Consider the following 15,957-nt stretch of genomic DNA (forward strand, 5'->3'; position numbering starts at 1 on the left):
TGACAAATAATATCAAAAGTTTTCAAATGTAGTTTTGTCCAAGAGATGTTCTTATATTTTAAACTGGTAGAGTCAAAGACTAGTAATATTGTTCCTTATCAGATAATATGAAGTATTTTCCTCAGATTTCACCTAGAAAATTGTTTTGAGAAGGATGCATTATATCATAGTTGTAAAGACCATTGGCTCAAGGCAAGCTACCTGGGTTTTAAGTCATTCTCTGTTTACTACCTGTGGCCTTAGAAGGTTGCTTCAAACCCCTTTGTTCCTCAATTTCCTCACCTATATAATAACTGAAAAAATACCTACTAGTAGAGTTGTGAAGGTTAAGTGAGATAATTTACATATAGTGCTTGGCACATTTGGCATATGATTTGAAGTCAATACAAAAATTTAAAAGGCCATTCTATATACAGGAAAGGCTAAGTGTCCATCCAACTGGTAGCTGTGACATGCATTGACCATCGGGGGCAGATGCTCAATGCAGGAGCTGCCATGACACGTACTGGCCATTAAAAATAAACAGCACCACAGACTTGGTGCCGACAAACCAACACTCGGCTTCCCCCAGTGGGACACAGGCTCCGCCACCACCCCGGAGCAACACCCCACCAAATCGCAGCCAACGCTGCCACGACTCCATGGCGCAGAATGCGGCCCACAGCCCAGCCCAGCCTGGAAATGGTCGCTGTGGGTGCCGAGTAGTGACGTCACGTAGCTACGCCCGGCTTCCTCCCTAACGACTAGCCTCCTTGGAGTTTCTTCAGCCCAGGAACCCAACTTGCTTTATAGCCAGATGCAAACATTTTACAGTTTTCCCAAATGTTTGTAAAGCATTTTCCCGTGCCTCATCTTATTTGATCTTCACAGAAGTCCTGGAGTAGGTATATAGAAGACTCGATAGAATCCTATTTTCTTTTCATTAGTAAGACATGAATAGCGATATTAAAATATTTTTTCTAATTAATTGCCTTTAAATGTGTATGAATCCGTGCACTGGGACACTAGTTAGAAAGTGAAAAGCTTGAATAGTTCTTAAAGATGCTGTTTAAATGAGGTTAAAAGTTCTGACATTTGGTAACTTTGTTTTATCGCTCCTTTCCAGCGTGAGTTCATTTATTTATCAAATATCTGATGAGCATTTTCTGTGTGCCAAACAGTCATAATTGATGTGAATATAATGATGAAACAGTCCTTGCCTTATAGGAATCCACTGGTTTATGATGGAGAATGACAAACAGCTATTTCTAACACTTTAAGCACTTTTAGATGAGTACTGGATGAGAAGGTACCAAAAAAGTAGTCAGGGAAGGCTTTCTGGATCTAGTAGTATTTAGCCAGGTGAAACAGAATATGTATGGGATTAGCAGTGAGAGGTCAAGGAGCATTGAGAGAATGCAGAGTTCCAGAGGAGTGGGTTTAATGTGTCAGAGGCAGCTCAAGAGCTGAGGAGGAGTCAGGTCTCGAAGGACATTATATGTCTTTTTAGTGTAAATCTGATCCTGAGTTGGTTTTGGTCAGGATGCTGAGAGGACTGGAGTTAGAGAAACCAATTAGGATTCTTTTGCCATAATCCAAGTGAGAGAGTATTGTGGCATGAACTAAGGTGGGGATGATAGGAATAGAAAAAGGTAGATGAAATGAACCGACATTTAGGAGGCAGAATAAGCTGTTGCCTATTGGGTATCAATTATGTGTTGGAGATAGTAGAGTGAGGGTTAATATATGTCCTGGTTTCTTGCATGGAATACTGGATAGGTGATGGTATAATTCACTAAAGTAGAAAACAAAGGAGGAGGAAAAAGCTATAGAGAATGATGATTTTAGTTTCGGGCATGTTAAGCGCAGAGACACTCAAATGAAAATAGGTGCTAGTGTGTACAAGTCTGGAGTTCAAGAATGGAATCATCCAGTCCAGCTGGTATGGCTCAGTAGATTGAGCATTGTCCCATGCACCAAGAGGTCACCGATTCGATTCTTGGTCATGGCACATGCCTGGGTTTTGGGCTCAATCCCCGGTAGGGAGTGTGCAGAAGGCAGCTGATTGACTCTCATCGATATTTCTCTCCCTCTCCCTTCCTCTCTCTCTAAAAAATAAAAACATCTCAGTGGTGCTCTGGCTAGTTTGGCTCAGTGGCTAGAGAGTCGGCCTTCGGACTGAAGGGTCCTGGGTTTGATTCCGGTCGACACATGCCTGGGTTGCGGGCTCAATCCCCACTAGGGGGCATGCAGGAGGCAGCCGGTCAATGATTCTTTCTCGTCATTGATGTTTCTGTCTCTCCCCTCTCCCTTCCTCTCTGAAATCAATAAAAATGTTTTTTTTTTTAAATCTCAGTGGCACTAGGAACCTTGTGAGTAGATGAGATCACCCAGGGAGAGGGGAGAGTGAGGAGGGTGGGTGAAAGAAACCCTGGCAGACGCCAGTAGTAAAGGTACTGTTGCAGCGGTTCTCATCCTGTGGGTCGCGAGCCCTTTGGTGGTCGAACGACCCTTTCACAGGAGTCGCCTAAGATCATCCTGCATATCAGATATTTACATTACGATTCATAACAGTAGCGACATTACAGTTATGAAGTAGCAACGAAAATAATTTTATGGTTGGGTCACAACATGAGGAACTGTATTTAAAGGGCCAGAAGGTTGAGAACCACTGTAGAGGAAGAAGAGCCTGAGAAAGAGTGACTCAGACAGGTAGAAAGAAAATCAGTAGTGCTTTGAGAAGTCTAGGGAAGTATCAGCAGTAAGACCCATTGGAACTTTAGTGAAAGCCAGGCTGCCTGGCTTAAGGAAGCAAAGAAAAGTGAGGAATGGGAGGCATAAGTGTCAGCAGTATTGGAAGCACTTACCAATTGTACATCAGGTACATCATGATGTTTTATTCTAAGCATAATTTTTCTAATATCTTCTATTCCTTACCACATTATCTTTTTCTTTAATTTCAGTAAATTTAAAATTTCCATGAAATTTTCCAGTTCGGGACACGCTAGATTTTAATTTGAGTCATCATACAGAATTAAGTGATTCTCAGAGAACTCATTCTGATTTTTATAACATCCAAGTCTTCTGCACCATCACCATTTTTGTTTTGCTTTCCTACTCACTTGGGAATGCCTTTTTATTGCTTGCAGTCAGGGAGAGCCCTGGGAGTACCCTCAAATACGGTTGTTATAGTCAGAAGGCCATATGTTCAAGAACCTCTTGAGAACGTCATGCTTTGTAATTGTGCTTATGAGTGTATTTTTCAGTGTCACTAGATATAAGATGAAAATGTTTATGTTTGTACTTTTAGGCCTGGAATCACTTTTCTGACAATGAGGCAGAGCGTGTTAAAATGATGGAAGAAGTGGAAAAACTTTGTGATCGCCTTGAATTAACAAGGTATAACTACAGAACTAACATTGAAGTCTTCAGCCCTGGCCAGGTAGCTCAGTTTGGAGCATGCTGCCAATATGCCAGTGTTGTGGGTTTGATGCCCAGTCAGGGCACATAAAAGAATCAATTGATGAATACGTAAATAAGTGGAACAACAAATCAGTGTTTCTCTCTCTCTCTCTTTCTCTCTCTCTCTTCCTTCCTCTCTAAAAACAACAAATAAAAATTAAAATAAAAAATCTATTGAAATCATTTCCTGGGCTTAGGATAATTTTCATCCTTTTCCCCCCTTAGTTTACAGTGCTTGAATGAAACACTCACATCATCTACAAAAGAAGTAGGAAAGGCTGCTCTGGAAAAACAGGTAATGGAGGAAAACGTCACTTCTATTTGCATTTTAACATTTAGTTCTGCTTATAGTGTTGCTTTCACCTCAGTATTTCCCCACCTAACCTAAGTTACTATGAGGGCAAGAGAGCATTTCTCTTTGGGTCCCCCACTCTGCTTTGTTTATAGTAAGTGGTATTGTTTAAATTGCATTCAGTGATATGGTTATATGATGTTTGATTAATCATAGGTTTTTGTTTTTTAAAAAAATATATTTTATTGATTTTTTTACAGAGAGGAAGGGAGAGTGATAGAGAATTAGAAACATCGATGAGAGAGAAGCATCAATCAGCTGCCTCCTGCACACCCCCTACTGGGGATGTGCCTACAACCAAGGTACATGCCCTTGACCGGAATCAAACCCGGGACTCTTCAGTCCCCAGGCCGACGCTCTATCCAGTGAGCCAAACTGGCTAGGGCTTGTTTTGTTTTTTAATCATTCTCAGGAAAAAAATAATTGTTTTGGCTATTCCTTCAGCATTTTTGTAGGATAATAATATTTAGAACCAAGATACATTTGTTCTGTCTAGTCTACACCTTTTATTTTACAGATGAGGAAACAGGCCCAGAAATTAAATTGAGTGATGGCGAACCTTTAGTACCTACTATTATAGCACTGTGCCCAGATGATTCATAGAAATGCCTGCTATTGCTGCACAAAGGACTTCAGGAACAGTTATGCTGAGGAGAAAAGGCCTAAGGACCAAAAGATGGAGGGCCCCCAGGAAATGCTGTAGGTTAGACAGCGAGTGCCAACCCCAGGGCAGAGTGGTCAGGGAAGGTTTAGTGAAGGGTTTGAGCCAGCCTAAAAGGATAGACTATGAAAATGAAGGTCAGAGTAACAAACAGCATGAACTCTAAAATACGGGTAGCTATAGAAAGTCAGGGGGAGATGAAGTTGGTTAAGAAAAGTAGTGCCAAATGAAGTATGTTTTTAATGTCATTAGTTTCCATTACTGCAGATCTTTGAGTAGGAAAGGGTTATCATTGCACTATTAATCTGGCTTTGGACAGGATGTATTATACCTAATACATGTGCAAGTGACTATAAGAATGGAAGGGCTTGGACTGGGAGAGTGATGATGGGAATCATTGGGATTTTGGTGATTGGTTCTGAGGGATTGAAGTAAGGAAATGAGTCCAGGATGACTCCAAGATAGCATCCGCAGAAGCAACAAGGTGAAGTAAAGGTTTTCTTTTTTACTTGTGCATGTGTGAGGAACGATTTTATGTAACAGTGTAAAGGGTAGAACTTCAAGGTAAAACAGATACCACTTTGCTGTGCTGTTATCTTTTTGTTGAAAAGTAATTGAATATCTGCTGAAAGAGTGGGTATGAGCTTATTAAACAGGTTTGAAATGGCCTTGTGTGGGTGAATAACCCAGTGACTGTAGACTTTAGTGTCAAACGCACATAGAAATCACATGATCGAAATACAGGGTAGGCCAGGCAGAGGGTGGTTCTTGGTTCCTTAAGCAGAGCTTTGCAGCCAGAAGCCAGAGTGAAAAGCTGATGCTGGTTTTGGGGTTGGCCTGGGTCATTGGCAGGATAATACTGAGAGTTGAAAACCACCAACCCCAGCTAGAAAGGGAGTGTAGGGTAGCAAGATGCATTAAGTCCCTGACTTACCTATTATATTTGTGTAGATAGAAGAAATAAATGAGCAAATTAGAAAAGAGAAAGAGGAAGCTGAGGCTCGTATGCGACAAGCATCTAAGAATGCAGAGAAGTCAGCTGGTGGAGGTGGAAATGGCAGTAAAAACTGGTCAGAAGATGATCTGCAATTACTAATTAAAGCTGTGAACCTCTTCCCTGCTGGAACAAATTCAAGGTACTGATTTTAATTAAGTTTCTCTTCAACCCAGAGCCTGGGGATAATTTAGACGAGTGATGGCGAACCTTTTGAGCTCGGCGTGTCAGCATTTTGAAAAACCCTAACTTAACTCTGGTGCCGTGTCACATACAGAAATTTTTTGATATTTGCAACCATAGTAAAACAAAGATTTATATTTTTGGTATTTATTTTATATATTTAAATGCCGTTTAATAGAGAAAAATCAACCAAAAAAATGAGTTCGCGTGTCACCTCTGACACGCATGTCATAGGTTCGCCATCACGGATCTAGACAAAGCATCCAAGTAACAGCAGGAACTTCCAGAGATATGCTGTCTAGATAGACTGCCCTGTACTAAATTCTGTGCTAGTGGGAAGTGTGAAAAGCAGAGTGCATTTTGAACCTTCTAGTTTTTTTTGTTGTTTTTTAATATATTTTTATTGATTTCAGAGAGGAAGGGAGAGGGAGAAATAGAAACATCACTGATGAGAGAATCATTGATCAGCTGCCTCCTGCATGCCCCACACTGGGAATGGAGCCCACATCCCAGGCATGTGCCCTGACTGGGAATCAAACTGTGACCTCCTGGTTCATAGGTCGACTCTCCACCACTGAGCCACGCCGGCCGGGCTGAACCTACTAGTCTTATCAACTTACACACACACACACACACACATATACATACAGCAGTATGCTTCATCAGTTTCTCAGAAATTAAAAATTAGAAAAACCTTGACTCATGTTGGCTTATTCCATCATGGCTTATATTAGGAACTAGTGTATTCATAGTCTTCATTCATTGTTGCGTCTGACTTCAGACCCAAGCTTATTGCAGTTTTGAGTTTAGAAATCAAAGAAGCCTTAGAGATCCAGATTCCTTCGTTCTTTACATCAGGCAACTAAAGCTTTTTTCAGAATTACTTATCTCCTTAAGTGTGTGTCCAAATGGTGGGATACACTGAAGTATGGTTTTTATTTCCATTGATTTGTACACAGAACCTATAAGGTTTTATACAGACTTGAAATCAAGATTATGACAGTTGATTTAAACATATGAAAAGCAAAAACTAGTCCAGGCAATAGTGATGATTAGACCACTAATTTAGAGCCAATTCTGTAGATATTATAGCTAACTCTTCTGCATTAAAAAATGTTAGTCCTGCCCGGCCGGTGTGGCTCAGTGGTTGAGCGTCGACCTATGAACTAGGAGGTCACGGTTTGATTCCCAGTCAGGGCACATGCCTGGGTTGTGGCTTGGTCCCCAGTGTGGGGCATGCAGGAGGTAGCCGATCAATAATTCTCTCTCATCATCGGTGTTTCTATCTCTCCCTCTCCCTTCCTCTGAAATCAATAAAATATATATTTTTAAAAATGTTAGTCATTCTGGTTTTTGTTTTGGAGTTTTTGCCTTAATTATCCTATTGATTGTTCTAGATGGGAAGTTATTGCTAATTACATGAACATACATTCTTCTTCTGGAGTCAAGAGAACCGCCAAAGATGTTATCAGCAAAGCAAAAAGTCTTCAAAAACTTGGTGTGTTAATTTTGCCAAATCAGTTTCTTTGTTACCTTGGTTATTTTAAAATACTCTATGCAATTTAATGGAAGACTAAATGAGATGATCTGTAATATATTTAAATTTTTTCATTCCTCAGACCCTCATCAAAAAGATGACATAAACAAAAAGGCTTTTGATAAATTTAAAAAAGAACATGGAGTAGTGCCTCAAGCAGACAATGCAACGCCTTCAGAACGATTTGAAGGTAATTAAGTTTTTTCTGTAAGTAGAAGATGCTAGCCATGTGTCCACACTGTGTTAGGATATACAAGACTTAAGGTCTGTGTTCAGAATGATTGAGAAATAAAGTGGTTAGACTGGAAGATGTAAAGCAGACATTTTCAGGACAGTGATAGATTTACTTACCACCACTGAGAATCACAGTGCTTCCAGTTCATATGCCATTAGGGGAGAGGCTGTGTTTGTTTTCCTCACCAGATTTTACAAATCAGTGCTAAAGGATATTGGGACAATTGAAATTTGAGGTCTAAAACTAGATAAGGCTAGTATGCAAATTATCCCCTTAACTGGGAGTTCCACCAGTTCTACCAGGGGGTGGGCCAGCCAGCCAACTGCCTGCAGCCCCTCCCCCACGGCCAGCCCAGCCTGGTTGGCTCCAATCAGGGCAGGCTGGCCAGACCCCACCCGTGCATGAATTTGTGCACCAGGACTCTAGTACACTATAATTGTGTAAGAAAATGTCCTTGTTTTTAAGGGAAAATATATGGACGTACTTAGGAATAAAGGGGAAGCATGTCTGCAATTTACATGGTTCAGAACAAATGTGTATATAAAAAGGAAGAGTAAGCAAGTATGGTAAAACGTTCCTATGTGGGGAATCAGGATAGGATACATTGGGATTCTTTATACTCTTCTGAAATTATTTCAAAATGAAGTTAAAATCTGTTAGGGTGCTGAGAAGATTGTCTTGGGTATTCTAGCCAATTTTATTGCTCTAGACCAGGGGTGGGCCAACTTTTTGACTCGAGGGCCACAATGGGTTCTTAAACTGGACCGGAGGGCTGGAACAAAAGCATGGATGGTTTGTGTGAACTAATATAAATTCAAAGTAAACATCATTACATAAAAGGGTACGGTCTTTTTTTTCAATAGTTTTATTCATTTCAAACGGGCCGGATCTGGCCCGTGGGCTGTAGTTTGCCCACGGCTGCTCTAGACCAATTACAGTGTTTAACTGTAAATCATGACCCAGCCTCCCCAAGCCTCCTTCATAAGTGGGTCATGAAATATATTTAATGGGTCATGAATAGAAAATGTCATAGAGCATTATACCTATTTTATAAGTGAGTATTATTTATGAAACTTTTGTGCATGTATATGTTTTGGGATGTGACATTATTGAGCTGCTGACAAACTTTGAAGTTCTTTCTCTTCACACATTTGTGAGCCACCAGTCCTTTCTCCCTTAAACAGAGCTATTCTTAGATATGCTTTCCAGATCATAGTTCCAAATGTGTTTTGGGATTAACTAATAGCCTTGACTTTTACAAGTTAACCTGTCCCTGGCCTTTAACAATCCCACTTTTCCTGTATTCTTAAGATTGGTTTTGTTTATTATCCCAAAATTTGTTTGAAAATATTAAGAACTTAAGTTCTGTAGAGTATTGTCCCAATAAGCCAAGGTTGCAGGTACAATCCCAGTCAGGGCACATATAAGAATGAACCAATGGCCCAGCTGGTGTGGCTCAGTGGTTGAGTGTCGACCCATGCACCAAGAGATCACAGGTTCCATTCCTGGTCAGAGCACAGGCCCGGGTTGTGGGCTCAATCCCCAGTAGGGGGCCGTGCAGGAGGCAGCCAACCCATGTTTCTCTCTCATGTTTCTTTCTCTCTAAAAATCAATAAAAAAAAAAATGTATCTTTTTAAAGAATGCATAAATAAGGGGAACAACAAATTTTCCCCTTTCTCCTAAATCAATAAAAATGTAAATTTTAAAAAAAGCCTTTGAGATATTTTTCTGGCATGTGTGCTATTTCAAGTTTTTTCTCCCTCTCATTAATATTTAGAGATGTATGTGTCTTATGTCTAAAAATTTGTTTAAAATTACACATTATAGATTTGAATGGGCACTTGACAAGATACCTGTGCACCAGAAGACTCACTGGAAAGGTGTTCCAAGACATTTTTCTATAACTGGGGTTTTCAAATAAAAATTTTTCTTAGCAGGTCCATGCACAGATTTCACCCCTTGGACAACAGAAGAGCAGAAACTTTTGGAACAAGCCTTGAAAACATACCCAGTAAATACACCTGAAAGATGGGAAAAAATAGCAGAAGCAGTGCCTGGCAGGACAAAGAAGGACTGCATGAAACGATATAAGGTTGTAGATGTTTTGAGTTTATAGATTTTTGCTTACTTTAATACCACAGTAGTCATGGGCCATCTTAGAAACTTTCAGAGCTCTGGGAGTTAGTAAAATCAACCTTTTAGTAGTATCTTTAATTATAGACTTAACCAATTTGAATGTTTTACATATTTGTACCAAACACTAGAAATGTCTGCCGATTCTAAATAACACCTTTCTCTCTTTCTAGGAACTTGTCGAGATGGTAAAAGCAAAGAAAGCTGCTCAAGAGCAAGTACTAAATGCAAGTAGAACCAAGAAATGACTTAAGACAATCTTTGTTGTGTGTGCATTTTTATAATAAAACTGAAAATACTTTACAAGTTTTCATTCTTATAATTGTACGTATGGAGATAATTTGAAAGTGTGCTGTTCCAACATAATTTCTTGAGAGCTGCCATTCACTGTGGTAGCATTATCCGTTGAAAGTTTGATGCAGTGTTTCATTCAAATTTCCAAGTACGTATGTTCATTTTTATGTTTTCCTTTGGGGACTGATAGCTTAAAACTTGCCAGTCTCTATTAGTTTTATAAACATGTATGTTCAAAATATTTTGCTTAGGAGCATTTTAATTGCGAAGCCAGCACATGTTACTGCGAATCCTGTTAAAATCTGGTAGTTGCTCAATGGGACCTAAGGATTAAAAGAAAAGAAAGTTAAAATTGACTAAAAGGAAAGTACTTAGCCAGCTTTCTACATAGAAAAATGACCAAGCTTACCAACAGCAGCAATAGCTGGACTCTTGTCATAAATATATTTGGAACATACTTCTCGAATTGTCTCAGCATTCACAGCCTAAAATAAAGATACTAGCATTCAGAGCTTTTTACAGTAAAAACAAATTCTATACCAGGAATGATTCATATTTTTAGCTTTTGTAATAAGGATATTTTACACAAGACCCAATGGTAAGGATGGAAGAACTACTTACATCTACTCTTGCTTCAAGCTCAGGGATGGGAATCCTTCTATTATAGCACAACATTTGCCGACCAATATCTTCACAAATTGGAGTAGAACCTGTTTAAAGAGAAAAAAAGCTAAGCACTGGACTCTAGATCAATCGTATGAAAACAGAACTTACATCTTTATTCTTACCATCGAGTTGCAACAACATGTTTGTTTTCAGAAGGTTTTTGGCTCGTGCAACTTCACTTTCAGTGACACTTGTACAGAGTCGTATCCTAAAAACCAATTGGAAAAATCAAAATGTCAAGTAGTTAGAGTATATGTTTTATAATAATGACCTAAAGAAAGACATACTATATTCTATGTATCATACCACAACTTGATTTCAACTTATAAAACTTAAAATTACTAGTGTTCCCAATAGCTAAGCAAAAGCTAATCTGTTACTGATTATTTTCCTGGTATTGTTAATTTCTGACAATGATATGACTATCAAACAGAAGCTCAATAAAATATAAAAATAGGCTGCCCGGCTGGTATGGCTCAGTGGTTGAGCATCAACCTATGAACCTGGAGGTCACAGTTGGATTCCCCATCAGGGCACATGCCCAGGTTGTGGGTTTGCGCCTCAGTGTGGCGCATGCAGAAGGCAGCCAATCATTGATGTTTCTATCTTTCTCTCTCTCTCCCTTCCTCTCTGAAATCAATAAAAATATATTTTAAAATAGTCTAACCATATTTTGAGAAATGCTATAACCCCTTTGAGACTTCACAAATCCCCATCTGCTAGGCTCTGATATGCTAGAGGATAGGTTGGTAGGCAACTAAATTCTCTTTCTTTTAGGAATGGCAACTTCAGATACATTTTCATAACACTGCCTTTCCAAGCCAGATAACTTTTAGAGATGTTTTCCAAACTTCTAGTTGGAATTTATTTAAATACAAGAGGCCCGCTGCATGAATTTGTGCACCAGCGGAGTCCCTTGGCCTGGCCTGCCTGGCCTGTGGGATCGAGCTGAAACCAGCTCTCAGACATCCCCCGAGGGGTCCCAGATTACGAGAGGGCACAGACCAGGCCGAGGGACCCAGTACATGATTGGGGCCTGGGAGGGCTCCAGAGCATATCCAGCCCATCTTGCTCAGTCCTGATGGGCTGGACCCCAGCAGCAAACTAACCTACCAGTCGGAGTGTCTGCCCCCTGGTGGTCAGTGCACATCATAGCAAGTGGTTGACCAGCCTTAGCATATCATTAGCATTTTGGTTGATTGAACGGCCAACTGGATACTAAGCATATTAGGCTTTTATTATATAGGATTTTAAACTTCTAGGATCTCCTTTCTAAAGTATTCTTCTTAAAGAATTTTCTATAGTTGAAATCAATGCAGCTTCACATGAGACTTAAAAAAAACATCTGTGATCTTCAAAAACATGGCTGCTGCTGGTCTCATTCTTTTTATTACATACTAATAACATCAGTAGAAAATAATCAACATGAACAGTGCATAGAGGGAATTGGGTGTGAATTCTGGGCAAGATTTATTTTCTTACCATTCTTTTTGAACAACATGTAACATGTCTGCAACAGTGGCTGGTTCACAAACCATATAGATTCCCCATAATCCAGTATCTGTGTAACAAGTGTTGAAAGACTGGAAGCTATGGCAGAGGTTGCCGTGACAGGTAAGCTGGGCCAGCTTACTAGATAAGTTCTGTAAGGAAAATAAAAATGTCCAAGAGAACTGTAGATATACATACATGTCCAATTTATCAGAAAGAATGAGATATGAGACACACAGTGAATGACCTAAGAGCCTGAGTTTCTCCATTTTATCTATCAGCATGTCAAATAATAAATTTAAAATTCAATAACACTAAGAATTATACTTATCTCACCAGCCCAATGCACCCCCAGAGAAATTCATAATGTAAAAAGCAATGAATCCCTATAATTAACATAGTTACACTCACTTCTAAAATACCTTATTACCAACCCAATCTGTAGTGCTCTTGGCTATGTATGCTTAAAGATTTTAAATTATAGTGCATGTGAAACCTAAGAAATGAAATGTATTTTGTTGAAATCTTCGAGTACAAATTTATACTTTGTATTCTGACATAATCTCAGGCTTACAGGAAAGTTACAAAAACTGAAAAGAATTCCCTTTATTCAAAATACCTAACAATTCTTATATTACCATGCTTGCTTTATATTACCGTCCAGTTACTGTAAGTCCTACAATGCAAACTATCATTCTTTTTAACATATTTTTTCAGCTATTTGAGAATACATTGCAGATGTGATGCTTTTTACTCCTAAATACTTTTTAGTGTGCACTTATGAAAAACAAGGAAATTAACTTCACAACAAGCACTAAAAATTAGGATGTAACTTTGACTGTTAACAAATTCTTCTATCCTTATTCAAATCTTGTCAATTATCCCACTAATAAACTTTATGGCAAAAGGGAAAAAAAAATTTCTGGCTCAGGATGAAATCAGGATCAATTTATATTTTAAAAGTCAAAATTCTTAGTACAGAGTTCTATCTTGTGATTATTATGAAAAAACTTCTTTGTTTCTATTTTTATTTTTTATTTTTGTTAATCTTCGCCCGAGGATATTTTTTCCATTGATTTTTTTACAGAGAGGAAGGAAGAGGAATAGAGAGTTCGAAACATCGATGAGAGAAACATCGATCAGCTGCCTCCTGCAAACCCCCTGCGGGGGATGTGCCCGCAACCAAGGTACATGCCCTTGACCTGAATCAAACCTGGGACCCTTTGGTCCACAGGCCGACGCACTATCCACTGAGCCAAACTGGTTAGGGCTCCATTGATTTTTAAATAGAGTGAAAGGGACAGGGAGAGACAAAAGAGAAACATCGATTGGTTGCCCACACATGCCCAGACTGGGGCTGGGGATGGAGCCTGTGCCCTTTGAGGTATGTGCCCTTGACCAGAATCAAACCTGAGACTTTGTGGGCTGATACTCTAACCACTGAGAAAACTGGCTAGGGCTGAACAAAAATTTTCAATCACTTACCATTCCTCCTCCAAAAGAGCGATCCCAGTTGCCAATTAGTGTGTTTGCAACCATGAGACAGATTGTATCCGGATGCGCCCAACCAACAGCTTCAACAGCTATTGCAAGATGTGCTAAAGGCATCTTATCATCTCTAACTCGAATCTAGTTAAGATAAAGAAAACAAAACACTACATAACATGCTTAACAAGAAAGAAACAAATTCACCTTCCCATTAATTGCAAAGTTAAAATGCTCACCATGACTTACTTTGGTTTAAACTATTAAGCCTCATTACATTGTACAATCTAATCTAGAAGAATTTCATGAGTTAGGGACTTTCATCACAAGGTCTCCAATTGAAATACTAGACATAGCCACCAGATGGTTACCTGGTAGAAAAGGATTGCATTATTTTACTGGTAGAAATCAATCTTTTGTATTTCTTGATCTGAATTTTTTAATCTAAATTTAAGCTAATTTTGACATCACAGGCTTATTTTTGTACTGCCAATGCGATCTTCTATGTAACTGCCAACATCAGGCCTCCTTCCAGGCACTACTTTGAGCATCACTCCTAATGTGGCAGACTAAACCTCTACTGAGGCTTAAAACTATAGCTGAAGAGCGGCAGATTTCCTGCAAGTTCTGGCTCTACTGGGCAGAAGAAAGAACTTAGCCAAGAGTAAACCTAATGTGAAAGTCAAAATTTGGCGTGTTTTTAAAATAAAAGTTAACTTTTATACCTTATAATATATAAATGGGCATAGTGCCAAAGAAAAGCACAAAGACTAAATTTGCTGCCCTTAAAACCTTGCTTCCTTAGGAAACTAGGTGGTTAAATAATATGAAATTGGAATGAATATAAGCAAATGAGTCCCTCCTCTTCCCTTTTTCTGTGTTTCAGTTTAAGCTTTTGGTTTCTTCCATTTTACTCCTGTTGGAAACATGCACATTTTTGTATACTCATTCATAAATACAACACAAGAAACTCAAAAGGGTTAACTACTAGCTTAGGAGGCTTGCCCTACCTCACTTCCTGTGAATTTGCAGGGAGGCAGAGCTGGTGTTTCTCCTTTGTATGTGGACAAAGAGTCACCAAAATGAAACTTTGCTAACTCAAGCAGTTCATCATGGGAAACTCCTAAAGGAAAATATTTTACATATGTAGTAGCAGTACAATCAAAGCAGAGAACTAAATACTTCAGTTTCACGTAACTATTTGCATTCACTAAACCATTTAAGGGTAAGCTCAGACAGCAACAACACCTTTTTCCCTTCGTGTTATAAGGCTTTTGGTTGCACAGCTTTGTCATTCTGTAGAGCAATCAACAGTTATCATTAACATACCAGTGGATTCACAGGAAAAGATAGTAAGACAACTTGAAAATACCATATTCTATATGAAATCATGCTATATTAAGTCACTGAAAGTCCTAGAATGCAAACTAGCAATAAAAAGTAACATTTAAAATTTTTTAAGTGAAAAAGTAAGTTTTAACACTTAAAGAAAGCTGGATATACAGATATGCTTTTCTCTGAGCTCTGCTATCAAATTCAGGAACAAAATAATTTCATCTAAATTTCCGAATAAATACCTAGCTATGCAAATACTTATTACTTGCTATCCAAAACTTAAGAATTACTTAGATTCTATACCCCTTACTATCCAAACTCGAGACCCAAACAGATTCAATCTTAGTGAAGGATTTTTAAACACAAACTTACAAAACAAATTTAGGCATGTATAAACGGTTTAAAAAATATTGCCACAAAATGTCTTTAAATAAAACATTCTAACCCAGCTGGTACGGCTCGTGGTTGGTTGAGCATCAACCTATGAACCATGAGATCACAGTTCAATTCCCATTCAGGGCACATGCCCACTTCAATTCCACAGAAGAGGGCCTGCCAGAGGCAGCCGATCAATGATTCTCTCTCATCACTAATGTTTCTCTCTCTCCCTCTCCCGTTCTAAAATCAATAAATATATATTTAAAAAAATAAATAAAACATTCTATGCTATTAGAATATAAAAGCACAACTTATACCCATATTTTCCAAACAAATCTGTGGTACGAAACAAGACGGCATGCTTGTACATTTTCAGAATCCCTATATAGGAGAGCCACCTTAGATATCAATCCAGAGGGTGACAAAACAAGGAGAATCTTCGTGGTCCAAGAATGACAAGCGAAGAGTGAAAAACCATGAACATGCACACGGTTCTCAGCACCTGACGACAACAGCTTCCACTGTTCTATCACCTTGACCTGTAGGCCCCCTGGCTGGGCCTTCCAGAGACTCAGCTGCTCCAACACCAACTCTACTCACCTCTATCCAGAAGGCAGGAGAGCAAATAAATTTTTTTAAATATATATTTTATTGATTTTTTTACAGAGAGGGATAGAGAGTTAGAAACATCGATCAGCTGCCTCCTGCACACCTCCTACTGGGGATGTGCCTGCAACCAAGGTACATGCCCTTGACCGGAATCGAACCTGG

The 15,957-nt window shown here is 39.1% G+C and overlaps 2 protein-coding genes across 2 annotated transcripts in view; one reads left to right on the top strand and one right to left on the bottom strand.

Annotated features, from left to right (window-relative positions):
• DNAJC2 (DnaJ heat shock protein family (Hsp40) member C2) overlaps positions 1-9,843 on the top strand; it is a gene marked incomplete at its 5' end in the record, with an annotated part of 25,443 nt that extends 15,600 nt beyond the window's left edge. The window contains 7 exons of the mRNA XM_006774944.2: positions 3,290-3,378; positions 3,667-3,736; positions 5,406-5,590; positions 7,029-7,129; positions 7,251-7,358; positions 9,342-9,496; positions 9,711-9,843. Coding sequence (XP_006775007.1) covers positions 3,290-3,378; positions 3,667-3,736; positions 5,406-5,590; positions 7,029-7,129; positions 7,251-7,358; positions 9,342-9,496; positions 9,711-9,785 — 783 coding nt within the window. The remainder of the gene's footprint in view (positions 1-3,289; positions 3,379-3,666; positions 3,737-5,405; positions 5,591-7,028; positions 7,130-7,250; positions 7,359-9,341; positions 9,497-9,710) is intronic.
• The window catches only part of PMPCB (peptidase (mitochondrial processing) beta), a gene marked incomplete at its 5' end in the record, with an annotated part of 12,350 nt that continues 6,194 nt past the window's right edge, over positions 9,802-15,957 (bottom strand). The window contains 7 exons of the mRNA XM_006774904.2: positions 9,802-10,154; positions 10,241-10,316; positions 10,453-10,541; positions 10,620-10,705; positions 11,980-12,140; positions 13,474-13,617; positions 14,484-14,596. Coding sequence (XP_006774967.2) covers positions 10,090-10,154; positions 10,241-10,316; positions 10,453-10,541; positions 10,620-10,705; positions 11,980-12,140; positions 13,474-13,617; positions 14,484-14,596 — 734 coding nt within the window. The remainder of the gene's footprint in view (positions 10,155-10,240; positions 10,317-10,452; positions 10,542-10,619; positions 10,706-11,979; positions 12,141-13,473; positions 13,618-14,483; positions 14,597-15,957) is intronic.

Source organism: Myotis davidii, unplaced genomic scaffold (genome assembly GCF_000327345.1).
Source record: "Myotis davidii unplaced genomic scaffold, ASM32734v1 scaffold125, whole genome shotgun sequence".
Classification (NCBI taxonomy): Eukaryota; Metazoa; Chordata; class Mammalia; order Chiroptera; family Vespertilionidae; genus Myotis; species Myotis davidii.